General features: G+C 41.0%; 1 protein-coding gene across 1 annotated transcript in view; it reads right to left on the bottom strand.

Annotated features, from left to right (window-relative positions):
• Positions 1-301: 301 nt before the first annotated feature.
• Positions 302-27,935, bottom strand: part of LOC140469537 (uncharacterized) — a 107,119-nt gene continuing 79,485 nt past the window's right edge. Inside the window, exons 12-16 of the mRNA XM_072566144.1 lie at positions 17,212-17,375; positions 15,210-15,276; positions 6,220-6,433; positions 4,261-4,791; positions 302-2,097 (exon numbers count right to left, since the gene is read on the bottom strand). Of these exons, the coding sequence (XP_072422245.1) occupies positions 2,074-2,097; positions 4,261-4,791; positions 6,220-6,433; positions 15,210-15,276; positions 17,212-17,375 (1,000 nt within the window). The 3' untranslated portion in view covers positions 302-2,073. The remainder of the gene's footprint in view (positions 2,098-4,260; positions 4,792-6,219; positions 6,434-15,209; positions 15,277-17,211; positions 17,376-27,935) is intronic.

Genomic DNA, 27,935 nt, shown 5'->3' with positions numbered 1-27,935 from the left:
GTTTCTATATTGTAAATTCTGTGCAATTCTTTTTAAGAAAATCACCTTCATGTTAACACAATATTTATCAAGGGTTGATCACAGTGCCTATTGCTTGTGGTTTAGTAGTTCAATCAAATGAATGCTTGCTTGCACCTTTACTACTTCAACAAAAAATGAACATCGTCCACTGAAGCTTGTCTTAACTGGTATGTTTTCTCTTCATGTATTATTCATCTGCTTTTTTACAAAAGAATAAAATTGCTGACTGATTGTTCATGGAAGTCAAATTTATTAGAATTTGCAAAAGATGGTGAACAAAAATAAGCATTGTTTTACAGACAATAGTGTGTCTTTCCACAACACATAATAACAGTTTACAAAAGAAGTGTCACATAAAATTTATGGCAGTTTAATGAAACAAAGTCAATTGCCTGCTAAGTTTAACACAAGGGATTTCCTTTATTTAGACTATACTCATATCAGTGGTGTAACATCAGTGAATTTATAATACTTCTATCAGCAAAACTAAGCTGTACTAATTTACCAAACATCATGTTGATTTACAACACTCAATTTAAGGTTTAATCATCTTTTGTTTCTCCTAGTCTAGTGCTGTATGTATCTGCTTCACTAGTAATTATTACACATATTTCAAAGCCCAGATTCACTTCCACCAATTTCAGACTAATTTAGCTTATTTGTGATCTGTCTTCCCAGTAGTTCTCAGTACACACTTGTTATTTTTCACAGAACACTGTCTATAACTACTCAGTGATCATTAGACAATGAAAATTCATACTTTCAAGAAATGGATTGACTTATTGTAAACTTATGTACAAGTTACAGAACATTTGTAAGAAATTTGTTAGCACACAAATAAAACCATTTAGAATTACATCTTTCATTAACATAAATGTTGACCTTTTCATCAAATGCAGGTTAGTAATTGTGTATGGGTGAACTTGATTAAATCATAGATCTTCCACAGATTCTATTATGCCACAAGTAGAAAGGATGAATTGGTCCTCACATTGAATGGAATGGTTTGGCATAACGATGCAAAACAGGGTAATGTCTTTACAAATTGCAAGACTCTCCTATGATCTCCATCTTCAGTGAGGCTGTTGGGAGTTAGACAAAAAATGATTGCACTGATCCTGATCTGTTTATTGGGATGAATGTCAAGGGTGAAATGTCCCCAGTTTGCACTGACTGATGCCATTCGCATTTTTGATGACCAGAAAGTTAATTGTCCTCATATGGCACTCAAACAGCCATCAAAATATTATCATGCGTTCAATTTGATTTGAAAAATGTGCATTTGGAGACACTGGCACTTTCTATTGATAGGAAGGTGCAACATTGGCAACAGATTTGGGAACGGATGCAGAGCTGTTAAGTTTTAGAGATGTTGACCACTTCAGTGTAATTGTCAATGGTTCTCTTCTGGAATCAGTGAGCTATAGTCAAGTAGAGACTGTGGTGCTGGAAAAGCACAGCAGGTCTAATGAAGGGCTGATGCCTGAAATGTTGATTCTCCTACTCCTCAGGTGCTGCCTGACCTGTTGTGCTTTTCCAGCACCACACTCTTGACGCTGATTTCCAGCATCTGCAGTCCTCACTTTCTCCTGGCTAAAGTCAAGTGTACTGCTCCTGTTTTAGTTCGGTTTTTTATTCTTTGTTGTCACTTGCTTTGGTAAATTTATAATCAAGTGACACGTGTGAATATCATTGGGTTTGTTGGAACATTTGTACAATGTTGATCTTTTATATGATGGGACATATTTATGTGGCTATTGTTGAAAATTTTCTTATTGTGGAAGGATTGTACAATTAGTAACTTAGGATAAAAATATTGTTGTTGTTGAAAAGAATGCCATTTTTTGTTTAACGACCTTAAACCAAGTACGCACCCTTCGCCTTATTAGCTTCCTGATGTGGATCCAGTTTCTTGACAGATTCATGCATCCTCTGATTTGAGGTGATTGAAGACAATCCAACCTCCACAATATGCGTCTACCACATTGACAGTGTTGAGGCGGTCCAGCCAACCATACTTTGCTTCGAGGTTTGTCATCTGGTTCCAGTCAATCATTCACAATCCAGTCCGTCGAGCTGTCGGTAAAAAAACACAGACAGACACATTATCTCAGGAATGTCAGAAAAACCAACATCACTGATTTTGTTTCTTAAAAAAAAGTGGGAGACTGAATCCAAACTGAACAAAAAGCAAGTTACTGTCAAGAGCAAGGTAGCTAAGGCTAATGATCAGAAAGAAGGTAATGCTTGAAACATAGCACAGACTCGTGCCAAAGGGGAAACACAGTCCAAGTTTTAGCCAATTTTGTTGGGTTACTTGTTACTCTGTGCCTTAGACATATTTCAGAAATGCAGGGAGCTGTGTTCTAAAAGCAGAAATGAACAGGATCTTCTATTTAGACAGAAGCCTATTCAAAGCTGACCACAGGAATATGAACAATAATTTTCTGTTGGTTCCACAGTACAATGAAAACATTGGTTGGAGGGGAGGTTATGGAATCTGTGCCCTTAATACAACACACTGCCTCATTAATTTACTGTGTAAACATTCTTACAGGCAGTCCATAGTTATCACATCTTTGTTGAGTTGGGCATATTTACAAAAACTAGAAGATGAAGGGTAGATTTACTGTATTTGTTTTTTCCGGAGTGTGACCACACCTGGTCTCCGCTTGGGGGGCAATTAACCAATTGCCAATAATAATAAAAGCTGAGTACTGCAGATGCTGGAGATCTGAAATAAAACCAGAAAGTGCTGGAGCTATACAGCAGGCAGCTGTGAAGAGGGTAATGGAGTTTTCATTTCAAATCCAATATGACTCTTTAGACAAAAGCAAATTACTGCGGATGCTGGAATCTGAAACCAAAAGAGAAAATGCTGGAAAATCTCAGCAGGTCTGGCAGCATCTGTAAGGAGAAAAAAGTTGACGTTTCGAGTCTAACTGACCCTTTGTCAAAGCTTTGACAAAGGGTCAGTTAGACTCGAAACGTCAGCTCTTATGACTCTTTAGACCTCAGGTTCCTGAGTTTCTTCAGCTGTTTGCATTTTTCTTTACATGTTTGAGAACTGTAGAAATTTACACCTGCTCAGTACAGGGGAACGGTATTGTGAAATTTGCACAGTATATGGAAGGGACCTATGTTGTTGCTCTGAGCAAAGTTTGTTGTTTCTCATGCCCCAAACACTGCCACCAACATCCCTCAAGTCAATGGACAGAAATACCTGTTGATGCATTAAATAACGGCAGCCATTAACACAAAGTTATTTAATGTTTCTCTCATTTTTTCTATCACATTATGATATCCATGGGAGGAGATCTTCTCATCTGCTGGAAACGAGTGCAGCAACAACCGTCCAACTTATGCAGTGTGAAGGCTCCAACCATTTTCTGTGCTCAGTCTCATTAATGGCCATCCACCCATCTGTTGTCGGTAAATGGAATCAACAGGAGGAGGAAAGGAATTCTGGCAATCCACCACCAAACCCAACTCTTGCAGATGAATTAAGGAGACAGATAAATGAATGCCCATCTTGGGCATCTGCAACAGTCCCTGAGCTACTGTGACAGCATGGACATTTCCATGCACATTGTAGCCTAGAGTTATGGGTAGCGATGTTAGGAGCTCCCAATTCCTGCCATCACATGACAGACCAAGAATCTCTCTCAGTCTTGCTTTCTGCTATTGGTATATGTTGGAAGAATTTACACATTTGTACGCGCCTATTGTTTCATAGACTGAGCCTCAATTAAGGAGGTAAAAACAATGACTGCAGATGCTGGAAACTAGACTTGGATGCTGCCTGAACTGCTGTGCTCTTCCAGCACCACTAATCCAGTGAGCCTCAATTAAACTTAGCCCGACCATGTTGTTATATTCATGACTATATTTTCACTGTTGTGTCTTTGTCATTAATTCTCTATAATATTGCTACCTTATTACTTTCTCAGTGAAGTAGAAACAGCTAATATCTTCTTCATCTACAGAGAATACTATGCTATTTTACTCTTGGAAATCAGTAATAGTCCAGGTACTAGCTAAGAATAAAAAAAGAATTTCTGCACAGCCATTGAAATTGGCACAATAGCCCGGTCCAACTGCACTACCAAATTGGAATATAACCATGCTAAAGAGTGACTTTGCCTGTAGAGATGACCATGTTAGCTTTGTGCGGTTTATTTGCTGATAGTTCATGGCATGCAGAGGGGTCTTTCTACATTTACCTGCAGGAACCTGTACCTGTTTATGTGGAACTGATATAAGCTGCACGGATGCAGTGCTGGGAACCAGGGTTGGAAGGGATGATGCCGCTGGGAGTTGGGAGTACACAAGAACATCCGTCGTAACAGATTCGATCCCTGTGCTCATTCTTGCAGCACCAGAAAGGTTTTCTGACAAGTCACTTGAAGTTGGCTCGGTGTGAAGCTGCCCCATTCCAGGATCCATAGGCTGTTTTCCAATAGGCTGTAGGCTAAAATATGAGGTTCCTTGTACTTTGTCAGAATGGGAACTAGCATTGAAAAGAGCTTGCTCCTTCCTCCATGAAGCCTTTTTGGCACAGCAGGGGATAGAGTTCGATCGAGTTAGCGACTCTATTTTCTGACGTTCTTCTGTGAAAGGGTTCCTGTTCAGTTCCAGCATCAGCAGAGAGGTCAATAGCTTTTCCTGGAATATAGCACTTTGCTTCCAAGTATTTGGCTCCTTTACTATGTCTTCATGATGTGAAAGAGATGATCTACTCCTGCTGGGAATGGTGAATTTGGCCTCCTTCTAGCAAAGAGAATGAGAATAATTAAACACACACACACACACAGTACACAGTTCTAAGGTTGTTGAGCATTAAACATTGGGCATTAAATGTTGGAAGAAAAACATGTTTGCCCACAGTGTACTAAAACATCATTTAATTCTGTGAAATAGAACTTGGGAGGGAGGAGGTCAAAATGGAGGGGTGTGGGGATTCACTTCCAGAGTTACCGAATGATTCTTTCAATGGTAAAGAATGACACAGTTTGGGGTCTGGATGAAATAGGCAGCACAACACAAACCTGCTAGGGGAATATTGAGAAGGGTTTCGAGAATTTGAATATCAAAGTTGTGGTGCTGGGAGACAATGGAGTGTGTCTGCAGTGGGAGGATGGCCTTAGGATCTCTGTACGGTTAAGGAGGGTTGGTATGTGTTGCAGAAGTGAGAAGAATATTCGAAGATCAGAAGTGTTTGCTTTGCTCAGGAGCACCCGTGAGAGAAGATAAGGAGGCCAGGAGCAATGGAAGATGCACTTTGCAAGCACCAAAATGTACTGATCAAGAATATGTGTATATGTGAACCATCGACAAGGAGGATGCTGGAAGTGTAATACAGATTTTAACGGATCTGGGAGCTAGGTAGACTGGGGGTTCTTGGGAGATGGTTTGTGAGGATTTGTGATAATTGTGGAGAGAGAGCTGTGAAGTCCTGGATGATCGGTGGTAGGGTCAGGTAATATTTGATCTGCCAAGCATGTGACTGAGCAGATTGGACCAAATATTAATTTGAAAGGAGAAGGTGCAGAAAAATGAATGAATTCCTTCAGATTTTTTTTTAACAAGTGTTCTCCCAGATTGACATGGCAAATTTGTTTTAGTTCTATTATTCACCAATTAACAACATAAGCACACTAGGTGGCTTAACTAAGATATTCAGTCAGGCAGTATCCGAGGAACAGGAGAGTCAACATCTCGAGTATGAACTCTTTGTCAGCCTAACCAGCTGTGCTTTTCCAGCACCACACTTTTCGACTCTGATCTTCACCATTCGCAGCCCACACTTTCTCTTAACTAAGATATCCCTCAGTCCTGTTTACAGAAATATTTGCCCAGCTTTTCTGTTGATGCACTTTCACGGCCTTTGCAAATGTTGCAGAAAGCTCTATAAATAAGGTGGCCAGTTCACAAAGGAAGCCACACTTCCAGGAAGAGGTGTTATAATAATGGGACCACATGTGGTTAGCTGTTTTTTCAGCTGACTAATTTCATAGAAACAAAGTGTCTCCTCAATTATAACACTGACTGGTGCTTTTTAAAAGTTCCATTCATAGTGGCACCAAGTGAAACCCAGGCTCTAGTTATCTCATTTTCCCTGACCTGATTAGATTTACTGATGATTCCTCCCTTTCACAAATTAAATTCACTCCCTAATAATGGAAGTACGTCCCTGACCTGTTTATCTCCTTTCGAAGAATCCTTGTTTGAAGCTTGGAGGTGGTTGTTTCTACTGATGGAGAAGAAATTCTCACTTTGGCTGACCAGAGCAAACTCCGCTGTCACTGTTATGGCTTTGATTGATGACTGCTTTGGCGAGGATGCTATATCACTTGGCCTCTCATGAGTAGTTTGCTCAACAGCATGATTGGGGTCGTCCTCCTCAAATGCTCTGTTTTCAAGAAATGTGAGATATGAAAAAGTCATGATTCCTTTGTTATAAATATATATCTTAATTGCTAATTTATTCAGAGGTCATGTTTCATATGGGCAATAAATAGAGTCATAGAGTCATAGAGATGTACAGCATGGAAAGAGACCCTTCGGTCCAACCCTTCCATGCCAACCAGATATCCCAACCCAATCTAGTCCCACCTGCCAGCACCCGGCCCATATCCCTCCAAACCCTTCCTGTTCATATACCCATCCAAATGCCTCTTAAATGTTGCAATTGTACCAGCCTCCACCACATCCTTTGGCAGATCATTCCATACACATACCACCCTCTGCATGAAAAAGTTGCCCTTTAGGTCTCTTTTATATCTTTCCCCCTCACCTTAAACCTATGCCCTCTAGTTCTCGACTCCCTATCCATGCCCTTCATAATTTTGTAAACCTCTATAAGGTGCCTCAGCCTCCGATGCTCCAGGGAAAACAGCCCCAGCCTGTTCAGCCTCTCCCTGTGGCTCAGATTCTCCAACCCTGGCAACACCCTTGTAAATCTTTTCTGAACCCTTTCAAGTTTCACAACATCTTTCCGATAGGAAGGAGACCAGAATTGCACACAGTATTCCAACAGTAGCCTAACCAATGTACTGTACAGCCGCAACATGACCTCCCAACCCCTGTACTCAATACTCTGACCAATAAAGGAAAGCATACCAAACGCCTTCTTCACTATCCTATCTACCGGTGACTCAACTTTCAAGGAGCTATGAACCTGCACTCCAAGGTCTCTTTGTTCAGCAACACTCCCTAGGACCTTACCATTAAGTGTATAAGTCCTGCTAAGATTTGCTTTTCCAAAATGTAGCACCTTGCATTTATCTGAATTAAACTCCTTCTGCCACTTCTCAGCCCATTGGCTCATCTGGTCCAGATCCTGTTGTAATCTGAGGTAACCCTCTTTGCTGTCCATTACACCTCCAATTTTGGTGTCATCTGCAAACTTATTAACTGTACCTCTTATGCTTGCATCCAAATCATTTATGTAAATGACAAAAAGTAGAGGGCCCAGCACTGATCCTTGTGGCACTCCACTGGTCACGGGCCTCCAGTCTGAAAAGCAACCCTCCACCACCACCCTCTGTCTTCTACCTTTGAGCCAGTTCTGTATCCAAATAGCCAGTTCTCCCTGTATTCCATGAGATCTAACCTTGCTAATCAGTCTCCCATGGGGAACCTTGTCAACAGCCTTACTGAAGTCCATATAGATCACATCTACTTCTCTGCCCTCATCAATCTTCTTTGTTACTTCTTCAAAAAACTCAATCAAGTTTGTGAGACATCATTTCCCACACACAAAGCCATGTTGACTATCCCTAATCAGGTAAGTATACCCTTGCCTTTCCAATTACATGTACATCCTGTCCCTCAGGATTCCCTCCAACAACTTGTCCACCACCGAGGTCAGGCTCACCGGCTTGTCTTTACCACCCTTCTCAAACAGTGGCACCACTTTTGCCAACCTCCAGTTTTCCAGCACCTCATCTGTGACTATCGATGATACAAATATCTCAGCAAGAGGCCCAGCAATCACTTCTCTAGCTTCCCACAGTGTCGGGTACACCTGATCAGGACCTGGGGATTTATCCACCTTTAACCATTTCAAGACATCCAGCACTTCCTCCTCTGTATTCTGGACATTTTGCAAGATGTCACCATTTATTTCCCTACAGTCTATATCTTCCATATCCTTTTCCACAGTAAACACTGATGCAAAATATTCATTTAGTATCTCCTCCATTTTCTGTGGCTCTACACAAAGGCTGCCTTACTGATCTTTGAGGGGCCCTATTCTCTCCCTAGTTACCCTTTTGTCCTTAATATATTTGTAAAACCCCTTTGGATTCTCCTTAATTCTATTTGACAAAGCTATCTCATGTCCCCGTTTTGCCCTCCTGATTTCCCTCTTAAGTATACTCCCACTTTCTTTATACTCTTCTAAGGATTCACTCGATCTATCCTGTCTGTACCTGACATATGCTTCCTTCTTTTTCCTAACCAAACCCTCAATTTCTTTAGTCATCCAGCATTCCCTATACCTACCAGCCTTTCCTTTCACCCTGACAGGAATATACTTTCTCTAGATTCTTGTTTTCTCATTTCTGAAGGCTTCCCATTTTCCAGCTGTCCCTTTACCTGCGAACATCTGTCCCCAATCAGCTTTCAAAGGTTCTTGCCTTATACCATCAAAATTGGTGTTTCTCCAATTTAGAGCTTCAACTTTTAGATCTGGTCTATCCTTTTCCATCACTATTTTAAAATGAATAGAATTATGGTCGCTGGCCCCAAAGTGCTCCGCCACTGACAACTCAGTCACCTGCCCTGCCTTATTCCCCAAGAGTAGGTCAAGTCTTGCACCTTCTCTAGTAGGGACATCCACATACTGAATCAGAAAATGTTCTTGTACACGCTTAACAAATTCCTCTCCATCTAAACCTTTAACACTATGGCAGTCCCAGTTGATGTTTAGAAAGTTAAAATCCCCTACCATAATTACCCTATTATTCTTACAGATAGCTGAGATCCCCTTACAAGTTTGTTTCTCAATTTCCCTCTGACTATTGGGGGGGGGGTCTATAATACAATCCCAATAAGGTGATCATCCCTTTCTTATTTCTCAGTTCCACCCAAATAACTTCCCTGGATGTATTTCCGGGAATATCCTCCCTCAGCACAGCTGTAATGCTATCCCTTATCAAAAATGCCACTTCCCCTCCTCTCTTGCCTCCCTTTCTGTCCTTCCTGTAGCATTTGTATCCTGGAACATTAAGCTGCAAGTCCTGCCCATCCCTGAGCGTGTTTCTGTAATTGCTATGATATCCCAGTCCCATGTTTCTAACCATGCCCTGAGTTCATCTGCCTTCCCTTGCATTGAAATAAATGCAGTTTAATTTATTAGTCCTGCCTTGTCCCTGCCTGCCTGACTGTTTGACTCACTTCTGTTCTCAGCTGTACCCGTCTCAGATCGATTTTTTTCCTCACTATCTCCCTGGGTCCCAACCCCCCACCTTACTAGTTTAAATCCTCCCAAGCAGTCCTAGCAAATCTCCCTGCCAGTATATTAGTCCCCTTCCAATTTAGGTGCAATCTGTCCTTCTTGTACAGGTCACTTCTACCCCAAAAGAGATTCCAATGATCCAAAAATGTGAATCCTTCTCCCATACAACAGCTCCTCAGCCATGCATTCATCTGCTCTCTCCTCTTATTCCTGCCCTCACTAGCTCGTAGCACTGGGAGTAATCCAGATATTACTACCCTTGAGGACCTCCTTTTTAAATTTCTGCCTAACTCTCTGTAATCTCCCTTCAGAGTCTCAACCTTTTCCCTTCCTATATTGTTGGTTCCAATGTGGACAATGACCTCCTGCTAGCCCCTCTCCCCCGTGAGAACATTCTGCACCCTCTCTGAGACATCCTTGATCCTGGCACCAGGGAAACAACACACCATTCTGCTTTTTCTCTGCTAGCCACAGAAACGTCTGTCTGTACCTCTGACTACAGAATCCCCTAACACAACTGATCTCTTGGAAGCCGACGTACCCCTCGTTGCATTAGAGCCAGTCTCAATACCAGAAACTTGGCTGTTCGTGCTACGTTCCCCTGAGAATCCATCAGCCCCTACATTTTCCAAAACAGCATACCTGTTTGAAATGGTTATATCCACAAAAGACTTCTGCCCTAGGTGCCGACCTCTCTGACCCTTCCTGGAGTTAACCCATCTATGTGACTGTACCTGAGGCTTTCCCCCCTTTCCTATAACTGCCATCCATCACATACTGTTACTGTTGCAAATTCCTCAACGCTTCTATCTTATTTAACAATGTAAAAGATGATGCAGTATTTGCGATAATTAGCAGTTTATTTTGGTCTTTGCACTATCTATTCTCAGGCACACTAAGGCAGCAGAGAAAATGGAACATGGTCTAAACATTTTCAGACCCAGTTACAGATCAGCAAATGGAAGTTCCAACAAAATCAAGGAGACTTTTATTTATTATTGGGCAGCATGTTGACTCAGTGGTTAGTACTGAAATCTCACAGCGCCAATGACCTGGGTTCAATTCCACCCTCAGGCGACTGTTTGTATGGATCTTGCACTTTCTCCCCATGTCTGTGTGGGCTTCCTTCAGGTGCTTTGGTTTCTTCCCACAGTTCAAAGGGGTGCAGGTTAGATGGATTGGCCATGCTAAATTGCCCATAATGTTCAGGAGTTTGCAGGCTAGGTCAGTTAGCCATGGGAAATGCAGAGTTATAGGGAAAGCATAAAGGCATAGGTCAGGGTATGATGTTCTTCAGAGGTCAGTGTGGATTTGATGGGCCAAATGGCCTGCTTCCACACTATAGGGATTCTATGATGATCTATGACAATTGCAAAATGAACCTAGATATACAGGTCCAAGCTATTTCCTGTATCAAGATGCTAAGTCACCTTTCTACCCATACATGATGGATGACAATGTTGCCAGGAGATAAACTATAGACAGGAATAAATCTGTGCCTGATCGAAAGTCAAAACCTTTTCATGAGTTCCCTTGTCTACCTTTTCCACTACTATTTAGGATTCCATTATTATTCTGCTCTTCCCTCTTTAACCTGACAGCTCATTTGGTCTCCCATTGGGAGCACTACTATGCTTCTTGGAGGAAGAATGTTCCAATTAGATTCGATGGCATTAGTAAAATAGACACAAAGCTGGGTGGGAGGATGAACCGTGAGGAGGATGTAGAGATGCTTTGGTATGATTTGTCAAGTTGAGTGAGTGGGCAGATGTGTAACAGAAGACGCGTAATGTGGATAAACAGGTTCTCCATTTTGATAGCAAAAAAGGAAGGTAGATTATTAACTGACTGGCAAAAGATTGGGAATGAGAAGTTGCAACTGGATGTCCTTGTACACCGGATGCTGAAAGTAAAAAAGCAAGTGCAGCAGGCAGTGAAGAAAATACCAGCCATACTTCAGGACTAAGCACCAAATGCTAGTTTTGTATCGTATCCACAAACCTCCACTCCCTCCACCACCGTTGCTCACTAGCATCAGTGCTTGGGCCCCTTGATCAATGATTTGGATGTGGAGACCAAACATAATATTCCCAAGTTTGTGGGTGATACAAAGGTAGGTTTAAATGTGAGATGTGAGGAGGGTGCAAAGAGGCTTCAAGTTTACTTAGGTTGAGTGAGTGGGCAAGAGTATGGTAAATAGGAGGAAAGGATTTTAGGTAGGGAGAAAATTGCACCCCTCCCCCAACCCCCACCCCCCTCATAACCTAGCCATTGATCAACTGATTCTCAGTTACGATAACCAATCAATGGCACAAGTAATCCTGTTCCCCCTTCAGTGACACGGATTGTCTGGAAGGAATTGAGGGCAAGTGATCAGGAAAAAGAAATGAAACCAAAAATCATTTATCCCATCATAAAGAGGCATGCAGTACATTCAGCAGAGGTGAAATTGTGACACATACTGAGAGCACAGCCTCTTCACTTATTAGTGAAATACATTTCATCATGTAGTTGAAAAGATTCCTAAATTCAACTACTGATTTGCTAAATGGAGGTAACATGGAATTAAAAACTTGTAAGAAACAAAAGGGCAAATCAGAGATTAATATAATCGTTTGGATGAGTGCATAGGTTTAGGGAAGTACTGTCACTTTCTCAACCAAGTTAATGACGTATTAGCTACTTGTCCATACATAGACATGAGCGGAAGGGAACAGCAGCAATAGTCATGATGCAATTACTTCAATAGCAGCAACAATGTACCGAATAAAATTCAAATTGTATCCCAAACTTGTATTGGAATAAGATAGGAGCAATTAATTGTAGTGGAATAGAACCTGTTCCTAACCAGGACAAATTGTTTTCCTAACGAGTTTATTTTCTAACTTTCTGTTGGCTCCACATTGGTGTAATGACAGGTATTAAAAGGAATACATTAAAATATACTCATTGAAACCACCTTTTAAAAAGTTTTCAACTCAATTCTACTGAGCTATTTGAACCTTCAGAACTTTTCCCTGCCCAACACAGATCTTGTATTCTCTCGCTGCAAGACAATGTCTCCTTATCCAAGTACCATGGACTTTAGCAGACCTCAGACTCACACATAACACAGATGTGTGCAAGGGTTACTCTTCAGAATACTTGCAGACACTCTGGGTTTTATTGAATGAAAACCTCGAAATCATTGCTCCATGTGTTCCATTTAGAAGCTTGAAATTAATCAACTTTGTATCAATTGTTTACTGTTTATGAATGACAGTAATTGGATCATGGAAAGTCACAGCACAGAAGGATAGCATTTGGCCTGCTACTTGTTCATTATCTTTGAAAGAACAAAGTTAAAAATCACACAACACCAGGTTATTGTCCAACAGGTTTAATTGGAAGCACTAGCTTTCTGAGCACTGCTCCTTCATCAGGTCGTTGTGGAGTACACAATTGTAAGACAGAATTTATAGCAAAAGTTTACACTGTGATGTAACTGAAATTATACATTGAAAAATATCTTGATTGTTTGTTAAGTCTCTCATCTGTTAGAATGACCATGATAGTTTCCCTTCTTTCAAATGTAAATCATAACACTTTTTTTAAAAGTTACATTCTCAAGTTAACTTTAACAATTGGTGGATTAGTGGTGCTGGAAGAGCACAGCAGTTCAGGCAGCATCCAACGAGCAGCGAAATCGACGTTTCGGGCAAAAGCCCTTCATCAGGAATAAAGGCAGTGAGCCTGAAGCATGGAGAGATAAGCTAGAGGAGCGAGAGGAGGAAAACTTCTTCAAGGCAGGCATCCTTGCAAGAGGATTCGCAGTAGGGTTAAAATCAACAAGGTAAAAACAATGACTGCAGATGCTGAAAACCAAATACTGGATTAGTAGTGCTGGAAGAGCACAGCAGTTCAGGCAGCATCCAACGAGCAGCGAAATCGACGTTTCGGGCAAAAGCCCTTCATCAGGAATAAAGGCAGTGAGCCTGAAGCATGGAGAGATAAGCTAGAGGAGCAATTGGTGTCAGCCCAGATAATGTGTTGAAGGTGTTAGCCCCCTCTGTGCTGCTGTCTGTGCCATAATGTTTAGACTGATTCTAATCTAAAAAATGAATTAACAGAATCTTACATGGATTCATGCAATTTTTGAGCAAAGTTCAATGTAACTCTGCAAGTACAAATTCACCCCACAAACGTATATGTATATGTGTGTGTGTGGGTTTGTGTGTGTGTGTGTGTGTGTGTGTGTTTGTGGGGGGGGGGGGGTTGTGAGTGTGAGAGAGAGTGTATATGTGTGTGTGTGTGAGTGTAAAGGGGTCTAAGTCTGTGAGAAGGCGCATGTGTGAGTGTGGAAGTGATTGCGTCCGTAGAGGGTGTGTGAGTGTCTGTGTGTGTCTGTGTATAGGAGTGTGCATGTGTATAGGAGTGTCTGTGTGTGTGTATAGTGCAATGGTGGTCACCTGTAGTGTGACATGAACCCAAAGTCCCGGTTGAGGCCCTCTCTATTGATACCGAACTTAGCTAACAGCCTTTGCTCGGCCACTTTTCACTGCTGCCTGTCCCGAAGTCCGCCTTGGAGGATGATCACCCAAAGGTCCAAGGTCAAATGTCCTGAACAGCTGAAGTGTTCTCCAACTGGGAAGGAACACTCCTGTGTGTTGATTGTTATGCGGTGCCCAATCATCCGTTGCTGTAGCCTCAGCTTGGTTTCCCCAATGTACCATGCCTCCGGGCATCCTTGCCTGCAGCGTATGAGATAGACAACGTTGGATGAGTCACATAAGTACCTGCCACGTACATGGTGGGAGGTATCCCCACGCATAATGGGGATATGTCCACACTCTGACACGTCTTGCAGTGCCTACTGTGAAAGGATTGTATGGAGTTGTCCTGAAAGCTGGGCAGTTTGCTATGAACAATGATCCGTTTAAAGTTTGGCGGTTGTTTAAAGGCAAGCAGTGAAGATGTGGGGAAGGTCTTGGCGAGGTGCTCATCCTCATTGACAATGTGTTTCAGACCGCAAAGAACATGGCATAGTTTTTCAGCTCCTGGTAAGTACTGGACAATGAAGCACATGTAGTGGACAATGAAGTACTGGACAACCCTGTCGGTTGCAGCACATGTCTGTCTCCTGAGGAGGTCAGTCTGAACATTATGGCACAGACAGCAGCACTCAAGGGGCTAACACCTTCAACACATTATCTGGGCTGACACCAATTGTTAAAGTTAACCTGAGAATGTAACTTTTAAAAAATGTTTTGTGATTTACATATGAAAGAAGTGAAACTAACATGGTCATTCTAAGAGATGAGAGACTTAACAATCAAGGTATTTTTCAATGTATAATTTCAGTTACATAACACTATAAACTTTTGCTATAAATTCTGTGCCTTACAATTGTGTCCTCCACAACCACCTGACGAAGGAGCAGCACTTCGAAAGCTAGTGCTTCCAATTAAACCTGTTGAACTATAACCTGGTGTTGTGTGATTTTTAACTTTGTACACCCTAGTCCAACACCGACATCTCCAAATCTTGAAAGAACATTCATTCTTAAACCCATCCCTGGTTTCTGATTCTGAATGAACAGTTCAATGTCAGGGACTGGTCTTGAAAGAATCCAGAACAATTTATGACTTCACTGTGCAGAGACATCTATAACTATTGCTTCTATATCTCAAGAATATGTTGCCTTAGTAGTTTTCACATCTTATTGTTTTTAAATGTACTGCTGTACCTGTTTTCGTGTGTTTGCATCTCAAAGCGATCTCTGTTCTGGCATGACATTCTGGAGTTACACAGCACTGAAAGGAATCAGAAGGATGCAGTTGTCAAATGGAATTTCAGAACAGTATCGGCTGATTTCTGGAATTGATCCATATGGACATAAATCTGTCATATCCCTCCTTAGTGTAGATGTGGTGGAGCAATCAGCACAAATTAAAGTAATAAATGAATTTCCCCAAATCGTTTGCTTTGATACCAATTTATTATTGTGTTTTCAATTAATTTTGGCAAGGGATTTCACATTCCAACCTCCAATTCAACTGTGGCTACACGTCAACATGACTTCATTAGCTTCAATGCTTTAGGGATGTCTAATTTATTTAATTAAATCAACAGCAAGATTTATTAAATACTATTCTTTCTCTTGTTTTTAAAACTGTAATCATTAGCAGGACTTATACACTTAATAGTAAGGTCCGAGGGAGTGTTGCTGAACAAAGAGACCTTGGAGTGCAGGTTCACAGCTCCTTGAAAGTGGAGTTGCAGGTAGATAGGATAGTGAAGAATGCATTTGGTATACTTTCTTTTATTGGTCAGAGTATTGAATACAAGAGTTGGGAGATCATGTTGCAGCTGTACAGGTCATTGGTTAGGAGACTGTTGGAATATTGCATGGAATTCTGGTCTCCTTCCTATCGGAAAGATGTTGTGAAGCTTGAAAGGGGTTCAGAAAACATTCACAAGGATGTTGCCAGGGTTGGAAGATTTGAGCTATAGAGAGAGGCTGAACTGGCTGGGCCTGTTTTCCCTGCAACATCGGAGGCTGAGGGGTGACCTTATAGAGGTTTACAAAATTATGAGGGGCATGGATAGGGTAAATAGACAAAGTCTTTTCCCTGAGGTCGGGGAGTCCAGAACTAGAGGGCATAGGTTTAGGGTGAGAGGGGAAAGATGTAAAAGAGACCTAAGGGGCAACTTTTTTCACACTGAGGGTGGTACATGTATGGAATGAGCTGGCAGAGGAAGGGGTGGAGGTTGGTACAATTGCAACATTTAAGAGGCATTTGGATGGGTATATGAATAGGAAGGGTTTGGAGGAATATGGGCCTGGTGCTGGCAGGTGGGACTGGATTGGGTTGGGATATCTGGTTGGCATGGACAGGTTGGACCAAAGGGTCTGTTTCCATGCTGTACATCTCTATGACTCTATGTGTGCATATTTAAGCATTGATTTTTGCAAATAGCTGTGGAAAAGTATATGTTACATAGATCCTTGCCAGATCGTGACCAAATACTTGCTATTCAGGTAAAGAAAGCACTCCTGAAGTGACCAGTTAGTTAAATAATCACCAAAACCAGGACAGCTCAGAAATATATCTACCGTCCTTCAAGCAGGATCTTCACATTTGGGCAAAAGCAGAGTTTAACATCCTCTCTGAAAGATCAAAGATGCTTTAACAATCTTAATTAATTGTGACAAAGGGTCAAACATTTAAGTTTTCAGCAGTTCAATAAGGTTCAAAACAGGTCTTCAGTAATGGAGAACTTTACTCACTCCACAAGTGCAAAATCAGAGTCACCTAAGCATTGTGCTCTTTTTCATTCTACTGCAGTAACCCAATGAATTTATGTTAATTCAGTTCCTGTTGTGCAGTTGGGACCCAGAAGGGATTCTGTAGTCTACTTGGAGAAAGCTGTGGAGCCAAAAGTGGACAACTTAAAATGTTTAATTGTCTCTCACCCCACACAAATACTTTAGGCTATTTCCATCCAGCAAGAAACCTTCCAAACTTCTAGTGATTGATTTTATTCCCACCGGATATTGTGCCAGTCTAAAGCAAGTGAGCTGTCTTTGGATACCTGTTTGGAGAGGGCAGCCCACTGGCCTCAAATAGATAAAGCCCATAGTCTTCACCCCAGATAGTCCATGCATGCATTCTGTCAGCTCACTGCTCAAAAGGCTACATTCCTCAAGTGAAGCAGTTTGCTTAAGCAAACAGTTCAGCACTTACAGTGTCGTTGTGTCTCCTTGCTCTCGTTTTTCTTCTGCCTTACAGAATAGACGCACATTGTACTAAAAATCATTGTAAGGGAAATTGTGACGCCCACCACAACAGGAATATCATGCTTTTCTAAAGCAAAATATGTAGAGGACTCCTTTGGTGTTGTTCCTCCCCTGCCAAAAGAAAGAGAATCAATTCAGCAACAGAACCATATGTATTCAGGTTCTACCGTAACCCATGATAGAAGCCACAGACATTAAACAAGAGCAAGTATACCAAGTAGAGTTTTGACATTAAAATTATAGAAAACCAGAAAAGGGTTGGTTCAGTGGTAGCACTCACATCTCTGATTCTGAAGTTTGTAGGTTTAGAGCCCCCACCAAAAGCTGAACACAATCTCAGAAGGCACACCCATGCAGTACTGAGGGAATGTTACACAGTTGGAGGTGGAATCATTCAACTAAAGGTGTGGAACTGAGATCCCACATGACCTTTCACATGGACATCAAGGATTCAAAGAGGAGTGGGGGAATTCTCCCGGATATCCAGACTAACATTTATCCCTCAATCAATCTCAGTCAAACTGATCACCTAATCAGTGTCACACTGCTGTTTTGGGCACCTGATGTGAACAAACTGGCTGCATTTGCAAATATATTTCATTGTCTGTTGATCATTGAGACACACTCGATTTGTGAAATCTGTAATGTAAATGCAAATTTTCTTTTCATAAAATGTTGTAAAATTTCAGCATTGTCTTATTCACCAATTTAAAATGAACGTTTCAGGATTTCCTACGGATAGGCCAGTTTCTTGACAAGTCCGGTTTTCACATGGCAAGATTTGAGTAAACATTCATCTAGAATTGTAGGATTTCAGTCAGTAGAAAATTTGCAAATCAAATCTTGAAAGTTCTTGGGATCCAGAAAATGAGGTGAGTAAGGTTGAAAAGAGTCCACAGATCATAGTGTAATTAAAGACAAAAGAACAATAGACTTAGGAGGAGACTCTTCCCTTCTGACCAGGGACCTGCAATGTCCTGTCATCTCAGTTCCATCCATCTGTGTATTCCTGCTGGAGAGGGCTGTTATAATTATAGCACCTCTTTGTGGGAGGCAGGGGTGTAATGTTAATGTCACTGTACTAATAGAATCATGGTCTGGAGGCAGAGGTTCAGCTACCACTATGGCAGATGGTAAAATTAATCCCAGAATTGTTTTGTATTGAATTCTAATTCCACCATTTGCTGTAACAGGATTCAAAGCCAGGCCCCAGCATATTACCTGGGTCTCTGGATTAATAGTCCAACAATAATACCACTAGGCCATCACTTGCCCGCAATATAAATTTAGAATAAAAGGTTAGCCCAATGGCAATTCGACAACCACTACTGATTGTCACAAAAATCTATCTCGTTCACTAATGTCCTACACGGAAGGAAATCATAACTTAGCCTGCTCTACATGTGACTCCAGACCCACTGCAATGTTGACTATTAATTGTCCTTTTGTCAATGTAATAAATGCCAGTGACGCCCACAACCTATGAATTAATTTTTTAAAAAGTTTCAAATTTTGATTAGGAATCAATGGGGCTTATGTGATTGATTTTCTTAACATTAGAAACAATAAAGTCTTTTGAAAATCCCAAATGATTTCCATATTACATATTTTGATGTAATCTGTCTACAGTCACAGAGTCATAGAGATGTACAGCACGGAAACAGACCCTTCGGTCCAACTCGTCCATGCCGACCAGATATCCCACCCCAATCTAGTCCCACCTGCCAGCACCTGGCCCATATCCCTCCAAACCCTTCCTATTCATATACCCATCCAAATGCCTTTTAAATGTTGCAATTGTACTAGCCTCCACCTCATCCTCTGGCATCTCATTCTATATACGTACCACCCTCAGCGTGAAAAAGTCGCCCCTTGGGTCTCTTTTATATCTTTCCCCTCTCACCCTAAACCTATGCCCTCTAGTTCTGGACTCCCCCACCCAAGGGAAGAGACTTCGTCTATTTATCATATCCATGCGCCTCATCATTTTATAAATCTCTATAAAGTCACCCCTCATGCTCCAACACTCCAGGGAAAACAGGCCCAGCCTATTCAACCTCTCCCTATAGCTCAAATCCTCCAACCCTGGCAACATCCTTGTCAATCTTTTCTGAACTCTTTCATGTTTCACAATATCCTTCCAATAGGAAGGAGACCAGAATTGCACACAATATTCCAACAGTGTCCTAACCAATGTCCTGTACAGCCGCAACATGACCTCCCAACTCCTGTACTCAATACTCTGACCAATAAAGGAAAACATACCAAACGCCTTCTTCACTATCCTATCTACCTGCAACACATCTTTCAAGGCACTATAAACCTGCACTCCAAGGTCTCTTTGTTCAGCAACACTCCCTAGGACCTTGCCATTAAATGTCTAAGTCCTGCTAAGATTTGCTTTCCCAAAATGCAGCATCTCACATTTATCTAAATTAAACTCTATCTGCCACTTCTCAGCCTATTGGTCCATCTGATCAAGATCCTGTTGTAATCTGAGGTAACCTTCTTCGCTGTACACTACGCATCCAATTTTGGTGTCTTATGCAAACTTATCTCTTATGCTCACTAGAACACATCACTGGAACTCTCTAGCAGCACGGTGGATATGGGACTATAGTGGTTCAATAAGGCATTTCATTATATCATCAACAGCAATTGAGGATGGGCAATAAATACTAGCTCAGCCTACAATGCCCGCAACTGATTTTCAACGATATTGCTTTTCGGATGAAGATTCAAGATGACCCAGTGTTGACTACCATTGGAGAGAGGACTTAACATTTAAACAGCTGGCCAAAAATACGACCAGCATTGTCTTTGTCTTTGTTCATCTTCTGATTTTTAATTTGGATTAAACTAATATTTCAAGATTTGGTTTTAAGCTTACTGATGCTACTAGCTGATACATCTGCAGTGGACTGCAATTAATGGATAACTCAAAACCTCTTTGTTAACTTTGCTTGGGCCATTAACTGCACTACCTCTCGATGAAAACATTGAGATCCACCAATTTGAAATTACATTTTGCTGAGAATTGCCTCGAAGGGCAATGTATTGTTCTTGAAAGAGCCCGAATTTGGATTTCTCTGCATGATGTGCCTTGTCGTGTGAAATTTCTTTCTGCTCAGCCTCAACTTGCTCAAATATTCAGTTATTAATGTGGTGATTTTCCCTTTCGATAACCGCTTTGAAAGCTCAAATCCGTTTCTAAGGAGAAATCCACTTGAAACAAATGAGTTCTCATGAATGTATAGTCTTATTTAATTCTGTAGTATGTGCAGATGTTATGTTAGAAGAAGATTTTAAGGAAACCAAAGCCAGATCGTTTAAGGTAAATACATGATTCTCAAAGTTTTACGTATTCTGCTTTTGTCCTTCTCTGCAATGTAATATGAATGACAATTAACATTTAGTAAAATAGATTGAAATTAATTTTGTACTTTTAATGGCAGGCTTAATTTGATTGAGTGCAATTCTTTTTATGGAGTCTTAAAGTACTTGGCTGAGGACGTGGTGAGAAATTATTCTTGCATTCTATTCTCCTCCTCATACATCTGATAAAGGAGATGTTATTATTTAAAACAATATGTATCCTGCTTACAAAATTTCCATATTTATTTTGGTACAAAAGTATCATCAGCCTTCTTGAGCCGAAGTTCCGAGAGCTTTCCTTTGTAGAACAAAGTGGATTGCAGTGGTTAAACAAGGCAGCACACCACCAACACCATCTTGGGCATCTCTGGATAGGCATTAACATTGGCCCAGCCAGCATTGCCCACTTTCCATGATGAAATTTTTTAAAAAGTGCAGAGGGATAGTTCCAGACATTTAAAATCATATTTTCAATCTTAATGTAAACTATATCAATGCCTTAACTTCCAACAATTTGTCTTGGAGTCGACATTTTAATGGGGAGGCAAATTTAGACAGTTCTGGGAATATACTTGGACTTTAGCCATTCTGGAATCTTCACCAAATGGCTGTTCTTCTTCCCAAACTAAGCTATTTCCAAACAATTCTGAATTAGTGGCAGATCAGAAAATGAAATAAGCTTCTCTGTTGTGCAGATAGCCTCTCTTAATTACAATGTTTATGGTGGGCTGCATAGTTTAAAGAACAATGTGTAGATGACATTTGAAGTTTAAATAGTGAGATTTTGATCTTTAAATGATTTGGCAGCATGGTGGCTCAGTGGTTAGCACTGCTGCCTCACAGCACCAGTGTCCCAGGTTCAATTCCAGCCTTGGGCAACTGTATGTGTGGAGTTTGCACTTTCTCCCTGTGTCTGCGTGGGTTTCCTCCAACAGTCCAAAGGTGTGCAGGTTAGGTGAACTGGACATGCTAAATTGCCCATGGTGTTAAGTGCATTAGTCAGAGGGAAATGGGTCTGGGTGGGTTACTCTTCGGAGGGTCGGTGTGGACTGGTTGGGCCAAAGGGCCTGTTTCCACACTGTAGGGAATCTAATCAAATCATTTATATAAATAACGAAAAGTAGTGGACCCAGCACTGATCCTTGTGGCACTCCACTGTCACAGGCCTCCAGTCTGAAAAACAACCCTCCACCACCACCACCCTCTGTCTTCTACATTTAACCAGTTCTGTATCCAAATGGCTGGCTGTCCCTGTATTCCATGAGATCTAACCTTGCTCACCAGTCTCCCACGGGGATCCCTGTCGAACGCCTTACTGAAGTCCATATAGATCACGACTTGCCCTCACGAATCCTCTTTGTTACTTCTTCACAAAACTCAATCAAGTTTGTGAGACAGCATTTCCCACGCACAAAGTCATGTTGACTGTCCCAAATCAGTCCTTGCCTTTCCAAATACATGTACATCCTGTCCCTCAGGATTCCCTCCAACAACTTGCCCACCAACAATGTCAGGCTCACTGGTCTATAGTTCCCTGGTTTGTCTTTACTGCCCTTCTTAAACAGTGGCACCATGTTAGCCAATCTCGATTCTTCTGGCACCTCACCTGTGACTATCAATGATACAAATATCTCAGCAAGAGGCCCAGCAATCACTTCTCTAGCTTTCCACAGAGTTCTGGGGTACACCTGATCAGGTCCTGGGGATTTATCCACCTTTAACCATTTCAAGACATCCAGCACTTCCTCCTCTGTAATCTGGACATTTTGCAAGATGTCACCATCTATTTCCCTACAGTCTATATCTTCCATATCCTTTTCCACAGTAAACACTGATGCAAAATACTCATTTAGTCTCTCCCCCATTTTCTGCAGTTCCACACAAAGGCTGCCTTGCTGATCTTTGAGGGGCCCTATTCTCTCCCTAGTTACCCTTTTGTCATTAATGTATTTGTAAAAACCTTTTGAATTCTCCTTAATTCTACTTACCAAAGCTATCTCATGTCCCCTTTTTGGCCTCCTGATTTCCCTCTTTATGCTCTTCTAAGGATTCACTTGATCTATCCTGTCTGTACCTTACATATGCTTCCTTTTTTTTCTTAACCAAACCCTCAATTTCTTTAGTCATCCAGCATTCCCTATAGATACCAGCCTTTCCTTTCACCCTGACAGGAATATACTGTCTCTGGTCTCTCGTTATCTCATTTCTAAAAACTTCCCGTTTTCTAGCCGCGCCTTTACCAGCGAACATCTGCCCCCAAAGTTCTTGCCTAATACTGTCAAAATTAGCCTTTCTCCAATTCAGAACTTCAACTTTTAGATTTGGTCTATCCTTTTCCATCACTATTTTAAAACTAATAGAATTATGGTCACTGGGCCCAAAGTGCTCCCCAACTGACACTTCAGTCACCTCCCTTGCCTTATTTCCCAAGAGTAGGTCAAATTTTGCACCTTCTCTAGTAGGTATATCCACATATTGGGCGGCACGGTGGCACAGTGGTTGGCATTGCTGCCTCACAGCGTCAGAGACCCGGGTTCGTTTCCCGCCTCAGGCGACTGACTGTGTGGAGTTTGCACATTCTCCCCGTGTCTGCGTGGGTTTCCTCCGGGTGCTCCGGTTTCCTCCCACAATCCAAAGATGTGCAGGTCAGGTGAATTGGCCATGCTAAATTGCCCGTAGTGTTAGGTAAGGGGTAGATGTAGGGGTATGGGTGGGTTGTGCTTCGGCGGGGCGGTGTGGACTTGTTGGGCCGAAGGGCCTGTTTCCACACTGTAAGTAATCTAATCTAATATTGAATCAGAAAATGTTCTTGTACACACTTAACAAATACTTCTCCATCTAAACCCTTAACACAGTGGCAGTCCCATTCTATGTTTGGAAAGTTAAAATTCTCTACCAATACCCTATTATTCTTACAGATAACTGAGATCTCCTTACAAATTTGTTTCTCAATTTCCCTCTGACTATTGGGGGGTCTGTAATACAATCCCAATAAGGTGATCATCCCTTTCTTATTTCTCAGTTCCACCCAAATAACTTCCCCGGATGTATTTCCGAGAATATCCTCCCTCAGTACAGCTGTAATGCTGTCCCTTATCCATTTGAATAGATTTCCATTTTTATCGTAGTGATGCAGGATGAGCTGTTACAATCTAGTCTAGACACTGTAGTCAACAGTGTTTCCTAAATCTAGCTCTTTCCTTGAAAATTATTTACAAAGGTGTCAGAAAAGATCTTAAGACTAAATTTTAGGTGCTTCTCCCAACAGCTGGGAAAATTAAAAAAAAAAGCTGGGGATCAATAGAACATCTCACTGCACTTACAAGTTTGTGCATTATATGTATAGAATGAAACCACGGGGAAATATTCTAAAACAGGCCAAATAAAGTACAAATCAGTCACAGGATTAAATGGGACAATATAGGAATCGAGGAACAGGAGTAGCCCATTCAGTCCCTTGCGCCTGTTTTACCATTCAGAGAGATCATGGCTGATCTGTGGCCTAACTCCATATACCTGCTTTTGGCCAATATCCTTTGATGCCTTTACTTAACAAAAATTTATCTATCTCAGATTTTAAATTAACAATTAATCTAGCATCAACTGCTGTTTGTGAAAGAGAGTTCCCAATCTCTACAACCCTTTGTATGTGGAAGAATTTCCTAATATCGCTCCTGAACAGTCTGGTCCCAATTGTTATGCTTATACCCCCTAGTTCTAGAATCTCTGACCAATGGAAATGGTTTATCGTTATCGACCTGTCCTGTAAACATATTGCAATCTTCATTTTTAAAAGAGACTGTGTCAAAAAAAGAGACAGTGTGTGCAGATGTCAGAGAGGCAGAAATGTCACTAACTAGTTTCTATCTGGCAGGTGGGATAATAGGTAACCGAGGAGCAGGAAATTCGATGTTTCAGGCAAAAGCTCTTCATCATGAATTTCCTGATGAAGGGCTTTTGCCTGAAATGTCGATTTTCCTGCTCATCAGATGCTGCCTGACTTGCTGTGTTTTTCCAGCACCACTCTAATCTTGACTCTAATGTCCAGCACCTGCAGTACCCACGTTCACCTAATAGGTAACTGAGTTGAGCCTGAATGCAAAGTAATGCAAGCAAGTCTCTCATTGCTCACTAGTGAGATTCTCACCTCGCTGTTCAAATCTTGTTCAGAACAACTTTTCTTCTCAATGTCAAAAATCTCAGCTCTGCTGATCTTACCTTATTTTCCAATTGATTTACTAATGCCCACATTGTTCAGGAGCTGGGAAGATTCTGCCCCACATCTTCATGATTAGATTTGTATTCAAAAGGATATTTCATTTTATGCATTTTCTTTATTCTCATTTATCTTTAAAATTTGTGACCAGGCAGTAGTGTTCCATTGTTGATAGAGTGGGATATTCAGCCTGAGTTATGTTTGGAATTCTGACTGGCCAGGTGTAATATAGATGCAATACTGAAATGTCATTATCGATTTCTTAATATCATAAAAGCACTTCATGTAAACTAAAAATGCACTAATCTTCCAACTCTTGTCCACATCATGGTTTCCATGAACTTTAAGCTATCAAAGGCCTGAAAACATAGTAACATTGATTTTTCGGACCCTTACACGTCAACTGCTAACAGCCCACACTTAAAGGAGCTATCCTGGGAGTCTGGGACTTCAGTCCTCCGACCTTATTGTTAGTAGATAGCAGAGTAGTAAGAGCTCACACAGGACCATGAGTTAATGCTCAAGTAAGTCAATGGGTTAGATCATTCCACTTCCCATATAGCCCCATTTCACTTCAGTCTGTATAACCAGACATCTGTCTTGAATATAGTCAACAGCAGAACATCTGCATCCCTCTGCAGTAAAGAATTCTCAAGATGCCCAAAGGATTGTGAATAAATCTTTCCTCATTGCAGACCTAAATGGCCAACTCCTTATTCTGAGACTGTGAGCCAAGTTCAAGATAACCCACCAAAGAGAAACATCTATCCAGCATCAATAAAAATTCTTAAGCTTCATATGTTTCAAGCCATTTCTATCTCTCTCTTCCAAACTTCAAGGAATATGAGCCCTGTCTACACAATCTCATATAGGACAATCCCCTCGCAACAGAAATTGTTCTTGTAAAACTATATTACTTTCCCTCTGTCTTTTCTTGGATAGAGACCAAAACTGGACATCATACTCTAGTTGTGGTCTCACCAAGAGCTTACATCATTTCAATAAGACCTCTTCATTCAAACTCCAAATCACTTTGGCTGATGTACCATTTACTTTCCTATTCCTTTTTGTACCTGTACTTTAACCTTCTGTGATTCAAGGTCAAGGCCACAAACATCCCTCTGAATGACATTTCCCAGATTTTCACCATTAAAAAAAATGTTTGCTTTTCTATTTTTAATTCTAAGGTGAATAAATTCACATTTCTCCACATTAAACTCTAACTGACCTCACCTGTACATGCCCACTTTGTACACTCATAACATCCCTTTAACATTTCCATTTAACTTGGATACATGATACTCGTTGTACTCATTGATCTCAATTGTCAATAGATGTTATGGTACCTGATTTATTACTGCCTGCCAATCTCAAAAATACTCATTTAATTCTGTCCATTGACCGATCCTTAATTTATGCTAATACATTACCCCCAGTCTCATGAGCTCTACTTTTGTGTAATAATAATTCAAATATTTTGAAGTTTTACATATTGTGTATTTGCTTTTGAACTTTGCGTTCTGGGGATCTCCTCAAGAGCAGAGAATGAGAGATGTAAACAACTCCCACAGTTTAGGGTATCAGGATGACCATCAACAAAGTGGTATTAGCTATATAAGGTGCCTCAATAATGTCTAATGGTAAATATTATTTAAGTCCATATTTAATGAAAAATCTCAGAGCTGGATAGACCAGATAATAATGAGCCAGTTACAGTTTTAGATGATGCTGCTTGACCTGCTGTATCTAGACTCTGATCTCCAGCATCTGCAGTCCTCACTTTTGCCCAGTTACAGTTTTAGTTTATTTTGCCAAACTTCTGCATCTTGGTCATTTTACCTACGTTTTCTTCTGTCACAAGAGAGTGCAAACTCTCCACCCATTCAACAGTCTATCCTTGAGAGCTCAGTAATCTTTCAGTAAATAAACAGCAATATTTATTCAATTAGGGTTCTTGGTTACAGTAATTATCCTACACATTCTCTAGTCTTCAAAAGTGGTCAGGCATCACATCAAGATATGGTTTAGCTTCATTAAACATTGAATAATCAAACAATCAAATGGTAATATGATACAATCACAGTAGAACTCAGTTACCCACAAAACAGTAATATATATATATATAAAAACACAGTTAATAACTTAGTTTATAAATAACTTAAATAATAATAACTTTCCTTGAATGGTTTACTGCAGTGGGAGCCACTGAATCTAAAGAATTTATTTGAAAATCTCTTGTTTTTTTAATTTCTTCAGGAGTTTTAAACTGACAAGTTGCTTTGCTGATATTTTCAGAACAATGCCCCTAGTTGAGAAAATAATCAATGCTTTAAATCACAACAAATAGTTAACAGAATGACCAGGATTCTCAATACACAGCGATACATTTTCTTCTATCTGGGGGCGGGGGGGGAGTAATCAAATGCAAAACAAACCAAGCACATATCGCTGTTTACAGTTGAATTAACCAGCAAAACTGTTCAGTAAAAACTAAATAATAGTGAAACTATGCTAATCAAGACTGCAGGATTCATAAATGATAGAATTATAGAATCCCTACAGTGTGGAAGCACACCAATTGGCCCATTGGGTCCACACCAACCCTCTGAATTGCACCCCACCCACTCCCACCCTCCATACCCTATCCCTGTAACCCTGCATTTCCTGTTGCTACTTCAGCTAACCTTCACACTCCTGGACATTATGGGCAATTTAGCATGGCCAATCCACATCATTGGATTGTGGGAGGAAACGCATACAGACATGGGGAGAATGTGCAATAGAACACAGAACATAGAGCATAGAACAGTACAGCACAGAACAGGCCCTTCAGCCCACGATGTTGTGCCGACCATTGATCCTCATGTATGTACCGTCAAATTTCTGTGACCATATGCATGTCCAGCAATCTCTTAAATGTCCCCAATGACCTCGCTTCCACAACTGCTGCTGGCAATGCATTCCATGTTCTCACAACTCTCTGTGTTAAGAACCCACCTCTGACATCCCCCTATACTTTCCTCCAACCAGCTTAAAACTATGACCCCTCGTGTTAGCCATTTCTGCCCTGGGAAATAGTC

The sequence above is a fragment of the Chiloscyllium punctatum genome, chromosome 49, assembly GCF_047496795.1.
Source record: "Chiloscyllium punctatum isolate Juve2018m chromosome 49, sChiPun1.3, whole genome shotgun sequence".
Lineage (NCBI taxonomy): Eukaryota > Metazoa > Chordata > Chondrichthyes > Orectolobiformes > Hemiscylliidae > Chiloscyllium > Chiloscyllium punctatum.
The sequence above is the reverse complement of the archived record's forward strand: the minus strand, read 5'-3'. Positions and strand labels throughout refer to the sequence as shown.